The following is a 6,480-nucleotide window of genomic DNA, read 5'->3' as shown; positions in this document are numbered from 1 at the left end:
CCCAAACTCTATCTTTGTCGCTGCTTTTTTCTTTTTAGATTTCGGCCGTCACTCTTCTGTTTCTTGTTTTCTTTCTATAGCCCTTAACTCTCTGTCGCTACCTCCTTTCTTTCCCTAACCGTAAGAAAAACTCTCCATCCTCTCTCTAGTTTTGCCGTCACTTTTTATCCTTCCACCTCCCTTTGCGGCTGCCTTCTCCTTTTCTATTTATATGGGACTCCTCAACCCTAAAACCCAGTCCTTTCTTCTATAATTTGCTGCCAAGGGGCTGCCCAGCCTTTCCTTGCAAGCTGCGACAAAACGCAGCTTGCATGCCGCAAATCCTCTTTTTTTTTTAACTTAATAATTTAATAAAAGTAAAACTAAATAATAATAAAAACAACAATTTTAATTACAAATACATCAGAATAAACAAACTAAAACAACAAGATTGCCATTTTCAATCTTTTTCTTTCATTTTTCATTTTTCATCATTTTTCACTTTTTTTTCTTTTTCTTTAAGAAAACATTGTATTAAAACAACTCAACATATTTCTTGAATATTTTTCTTTCTTTTTTTTTCTTTTTTTCTAGAAATTCTACGCTAAGAATAAAAACTAAACTAAAAAAAACTAAAAACTAAAAAGTGAATAAAAATAAAATAAAAAACAGAAAATAAAAAGTAAATGAAATTACACCAAAAATTTGGTGTCTACAGTTTGCCCCTCTTTGTCTGAGTTTTGGAAAAACTTGAGACAAAGAAGTAGACACCAAATACTTACCTGCATTATTCGGCTGCAAAGTGATTCCAATGAACAAGAATTCTAAAACGGGACTGACCCGAATATGAATTTAAAACGGGACTGACTCGAACAGGAAATTAAACGGGACTTACCCGAACAGAAATTTAAACGGGACTGACCCGAACAAAAATTTAAACGGGACTGACCCGAACAGAAATTTAAATGGGATAGACCCACGGGATAGACTCGGACAGAAATTTAAATGGGATGGACCCACGGGATAGACCCGGACAGAAATGTAAATGGGATAGACCCACGGGATAGACCCGGACAGAAATTGTAAATGGGATAGACCCAGACAGAAATGTAAAATGGGATAGACCCACGGGAAAGTAAATGAAGTGCTCACTGGTGGGACTGACCCATGTTCAGTGGCAAAATAAAAATGAAAATGCTCACTAGTGGGACTAACCCACGGCTAGTGGCGATGAAAACGAAATGCTTACCGGTGGGACAAAACCAGCTCCAGTAGTAATGAAAATGAAATGCTTACTGGCGGGACAAACCCACGCTCCAGTAGCGATGTAAATGAAATGTTGGTATGTTTGAAAAAGCCGTATAAGACTTGCTTGGAAATTATCCAAAGATTTTCCCCAGTGTAATGAATTGGTCAGTGCGATAGAACCCAGTTCTGCTAAGGTTGGCGGGATAAAATCCAGTTCCAACGTGATAAGCGGTCAGCGGGATAGAACCCAGTTCTGCCGAGGTTGGCGGGACAAAACCCAGTTCCAACGTGATAAGCGGAGAGCTTTCTGGCAGGACAAACCCACGCTCCAAACCCAGTAAATGAATTGTTTAGACAGTCGGACAGTGGGATCAAACCCGAGCCTGCCGTGATGAACTTGATTTGATTTTTAACTTTTTGATTTTTTTGATTTTTTGATTTTTAATTTTTTGAGGCTGATGAGGCCTCCCCGTTGGCGATATTAATGAAATGAACAAGAACCTACGACAGACCGATCAGCCTCTACGACAGATACTCACCAAGCCCGAGGTCTCGAGCAGGATGACCAAATGGGCCGTTGAGCTGGCCGAGCACGACATCGGCTATCGGTCCCGTACTGCCATTAAGGCTCAGGCCTTGGCAGACTTCCTCGTTGAGGGGGCTAGCTTGGCCATGACTGGGCAGGACTCTCCGCCCAGTGGGGCGCGGTCGGGAGAGCCTTGGATTCTATTCGTGGACGGGGCCTCCAGCAAGGAAGGGAGCGGAGCTGGCCTACTGCTCATCTCGCCTACCGGGGAGGAGCTGACCTACGCTCTCCGATTTGACTTCCCCGCATCCAACACTGAGGCCGGGCTTGCGGATAGCCCACCAGATGGGTATAACCGCGGTCAAAGTCAGGAGCGATCCCAGCTCGTCGTCCTCCAAGTTCGCGGGGAATACGAAGCCAAGGAGGATGTCATGAAGAAATACCTGGCCAAGGTACGGGAGGTAATAGCCCTGTTCGACATTTTTGAAATCGAGCGGGTGCCGATATCCCAGAACAAGCGCGCGGACGCCCTGTCAAAGCTGGCGTCCTCATCATTTGCCCACCTGAGCAAGGAAGTCTTGGTAGAGGTGGTCAAGCAAAAGAGCATTGATCAGGTCCAGGTTTTGGCCATAGACAGCTCGGCCACCTGGATGACCTCCCTGATGAACTTCCTCAACTCGGGTGTCCTGCCCGGAGACAAAACGGAGGCTTACCGACTCCAGTTCAGAGCTGCTAAGTACGCCTACGCTGGAGGGACCCTCTACCGGAGGTCGTATCTGTCCCCCTGGCTAAAGTGCATGACTCCAGAGGAGGGCGACTACGTCCTTCGTGAAGTTCACGAGGGCTTATGTGCGGCCCATGTGGGGTCCCGAGTACTAGCCAAAAAGTGCCTTCTCCTGGGCTACTATTGGCCCTCAGTGTTCCAAGATGCCGCGGCCCTGGTTCAGAAGTGCCGAGCTTGCCAGGTGCACGCCCCACTGTGCCACCAGCCAGCCCGGAAAATGGTACCCATCCATAGCCCCTGGCCCTTCGCCCAGTGGGGGATAGATCTCCTGGATCCTTTCCCTCGAGCCCCGGGGAGATACGAGTATCTCGAGGTAGCCATCGACTACTTCACGAAATGGATGGAAGCGGAGCCTCTGGCCACTATCTCTGGGAGGCAATTCAGAATTTCTTCTGGAGAAACATAGTCTGCCGCTTCGGGATTCCGCGTGTCTTAATATCCGACAATGGGCGCCAGTTCGCCGAAAACCCCTTCAAGAGCTGGTGCGCAGAGCTCGGAATCAACCAGCACTTCACATCGGTCGGCCACCCCCAGGCCAACGGCTAGGTAGAAAATGTTAACCGAACCATTCTCCAAGGACTAAAGATTAGGTTGGAACTAGCCCAGTCTAACTGGCTAAACGAACTCCCTAGTGTCCTCTGGGCTTACCGCATTATGCCTAGGACAGCTACCCATGAGACCCCGTTCTCTCTGACTTACGGGGTAGAGGCGGTGGTACCCGCGGAGATCGGCCTCCCCTCGCCTCGGACACAGAACTTCGTTGCGTCATCCAACGAGGAAGAGCTGAGGTGCAACTTGGACATGTTGGAAGTCAAGCGTGAGGAGGCGGCGATAGGATGGCTAAGTACAAAAGCCAACTAGCTCGCTATCACAACGCAAAAGTAAGGAACTTGCAGTATCGACCGGGAGACCTCGTCTTAAGGAGAAACTCCATCAGCCGAGCTCACAGCTCCAACAAGCTCGACCCAAATTGGGAAGGACCATACAAGGTCCTCGAAACGAGCCTAGCTGGTTACTGCAAGCTCGCGAAAATGGATGGATCAGAGGTACCCCGCACTTGGCACTTCTCCAATCTGCGACTGTTTGTAGCGTAGGTTAGACTAGGGTGTTTGGCTGTCTGTTTTTTTGAATCTAAATTTCAATTTTATCATTCAATAAATGTTCGACTTTCAAGTTTTAAATTCATTGTGATCGTTTGCCTTTTAAGTTCGAATCCTACACTAGCACACTCAGCGCTCCCTCACTAAATGTCCTAATGGGGGGCTAGGGGGATAAATGATAATGGATGTGTGATGCCTTTAAAAGTGTGGGGGTAGTGTGGGAGTGCTCGACCCCAAGAGGTCGGCACAACTGAAAACTTTGAAGGAGTCGGAAAGTTTAACGCTCAGCCCAGGAGGTCAACCCCAAGAGGTCGACACGGGTTAAAGCTCCAAAGTGGAGGCTCGACCCCAAGAGATTGGCCCGGCTCCAAGCATTAAAATCTGAGGGTTCTGCATTCGACCTAGGAGGTCGGCATGAATACCTCTAAGGCTCGACTCAGGAGGTCGGCATGAACAGTTCTAAAGTATGGCGCTCGACCCGGGAGGTCGGCACGACGAGGAACAATGTGATGCAAGTTCAACGCTCGGCCCAGGAGGTTGGCGTGAATGCCTTCGAAGTGTAGGGCTCGACCCCAGGAGGTCGGCACGGCTCTAAGACCTTAGGACTTGGAAGTCCGATGATGCTCGACCCCAAGAGGTCGGCGCGGCGTGAACTATTTTGGGTTGGTTAGAATTCGGGAGTTCGACGCTCGACCCAGGAGGTCGGCATGAACACCTTCAAAATCGGACGTTCGACCCAGGAGGTCGGTAGAAATATCCTTAAAGTTTGGCGCTCAGCCTCAAGAGGCTAGCGCGTCCCCTTGATAGGTCTATTTGGTGCTCGACCTGGGTGTTCGGCACCAGGTTTTAATAATCTGATTGCCTTTGGCAATTTAGCTGTTGGATTAAAAAGGGGATATATACGGTGCTTGACCCAGGAGGTCGGCGCATGGCTTTAGTTGCTAAAGTTGGGCGCAGGCGAGAACTGCAAGGAAATTTCCTTCGAATTTTATATATGCATTCAAAGCCTATCTATTACAAAGTTTCTAAGTCGGTAGTCTTCTTCGAGTTTCATATATGCATTCGAAGCCTATCTATTACAAAGCCTACCGGGCTATAAGAGAAAGACAGTTCGGTCCCTGTTCTTCTTGCTGGCAGCCTGCTTCGAGCAGGGGCTGAAGGTACACCTTAAACATGTTGAGAGGAGTATGGTGAAGGCTATTCAAGGTAGCCGTATAGGCCCTAGGGCAGGGGACCTATCTATCTCGGATGGACCTTCAAGAGCATTTTCAACTAGAGCATGGTCACATCCTTATAAGAAGATGGAAAGGGTTTCTGGAGTGGTTGCTGCCCTAGGCTACCGGCCCCTTCCCGGGAGCTCTGCCGGGAGCCTCGTCCTCCTACAGGGGAACCTCCGCCAGATCGGCTCCCACATCACTCCTGCCTGCTAGCTCCTTCAGGGCATGCCCCTTGCAATACCCATCAAAGAGCCAGTCTACCATCTCCTCGGCGTTAGGGTTGTACTCCTTGAAAGTGGCCAAGTCGAAGCCAGGCAGGCCGAGCTCCTTGACCTTATCCAGGGCTCGCATGAAGCCAATCTGGAGGATGGGCTCGTTGAGGAGGGCGACGTCCTCGGCAAACTGTTCGGAGGAGATGAACTCCCGAACAGCCTTCTTCCGCTCCCGGCTGACGATGCCGGAGAGCTCGATGGCGTGGTCTTCCTTTAGCTTGGCCACGCCGGCCTTCTCTTGGTCGAGCTCTGACCTAGCGGAGACGAGCTGGACCTGGGCCGTTTCCGGCCGTTTCCAGCCCTTTCTCGGCCTTGCCCAGCTTGGCATTAAGGGAGTCCGACTCCTTAAGGGCCTGGGTAAGCCTCTGCTCTGTTTCCCGATTCTTCTTTCGCAATTTCTCCAAATCGGGAGACAGCTCGGAGAAATGAATCGCCAGGGCAGCGCCAGCGGCGTTGGCCTGAGGAGGAAGGAAAACAGGTCAGTTCGTTACGCTACCTACCCCAAACACAGAGGCGCAACTGGCCCGAGGGCTGGAAAACTTACTTGAGCCTGGGCGGTGTAATACGCGTCCTGGAGCTCGGAGGGGCTGGCCAGCTCCATCCACCTCCTGTCGTGCGGGAGGACCGAGCCCGCAATCAGCTCGCTAGCCACCTCGGGAAACTGGGTTCGGTCATTGATGGAAAGCCCCCAGGACGGACAGAAGTGGCGGGGGTCGTGCATAGTAGGGGACTGGCTCGGCTTCAGGGGGGCTATGTGGCAAAGTACCACAAGCTCGGGGGAGGCGACTCCCGAGCATGCTCCTTCGCGGAGCCAATGCCCAGGTGGTCTGGCCCTCCCGATGTCAGCGGGAGGGGAGGGGGCTGTGCTGGAACCAGTACGAGCTTCTTCCCGGGCTGGGAGGGCTCGTCCCCTCGACCCCTCTTCTGCTCGGTCGCCTTCTTCTTGTTGTTGGTGGCCTTTTTGGAGGGGGTGGAGGTGTCCTGCGCTTCCTTCTGGGAGGCTTGGCCGCCTCCCGAGGTTGGAGCCGCCCCAGGGGCTTCCTTGGCCGCCTCTGGCTGAGGGGTGGGGGTGACCTCTTCAGTGGACGCGCCCAGCAGTTTGGAAAGCCTCCTCACTGCGAAAAACATCGTTGGGTCAGCCAAAACAGGTCGGTAGGAAAACATATTACATGTATGATAATGCAACGAGCTACAGGGACAGAGTCGGCGTTACAGGCGTCGAGGTCGATAGGGGAGGCCATAACCTCGCCAGGGGTCCCGGACAACGTCCCCATTAGCCCAGTCGCAGAAATCTGCTTGCTGGAGAACGTTGCCGCGTGAAGCTTTACCCTAGAGCTCACCAGCTCGATGAGGA

The 6,480-nt window shown here is 51.2% G+C and overlaps 1 protein-coding gene across 1 annotated transcript; it reads left to right on the top strand.

Annotated features, from left to right (window-relative positions):
* The first annotated feature begins 1,716 nt into the window (after positions 1-1,716).
* On the top strand, positions 1,717-2,943 carry LOC113738430 (uncharacterized). Its single transcript, XM_027265636.1, has one exon. The coding sequence runs from the start codon at positions 1,717-1,719 to the stop codon at positions 2,941-2,943; it is 1,227 nt and encodes a 408-aa protein (XP_027121437.1).
* The last annotated feature ends 3,537 nt before the right edge of the window (positions 2,944-6,480 follow it).

This window comes from Coffea arabica, chromosome 5c (genome assembly GCF_036785885.1).
Source record: "Coffea arabica cultivar ET-39 chromosome 5c, Coffea Arabica ET-39 HiFi, whole genome shotgun sequence".
In the NCBI taxonomy this organism is placed as follows: domain Eukaryota; kingdom Viridiplantae; phylum Streptophyta; class Magnoliopsida; order Gentianales; family Rubiaceae; genus Coffea; species Coffea arabica.
The sequence above is the reverse complement of the archived record's forward strand: the minus strand, read 5'-3'. Positions and strand labels throughout refer to the sequence as shown.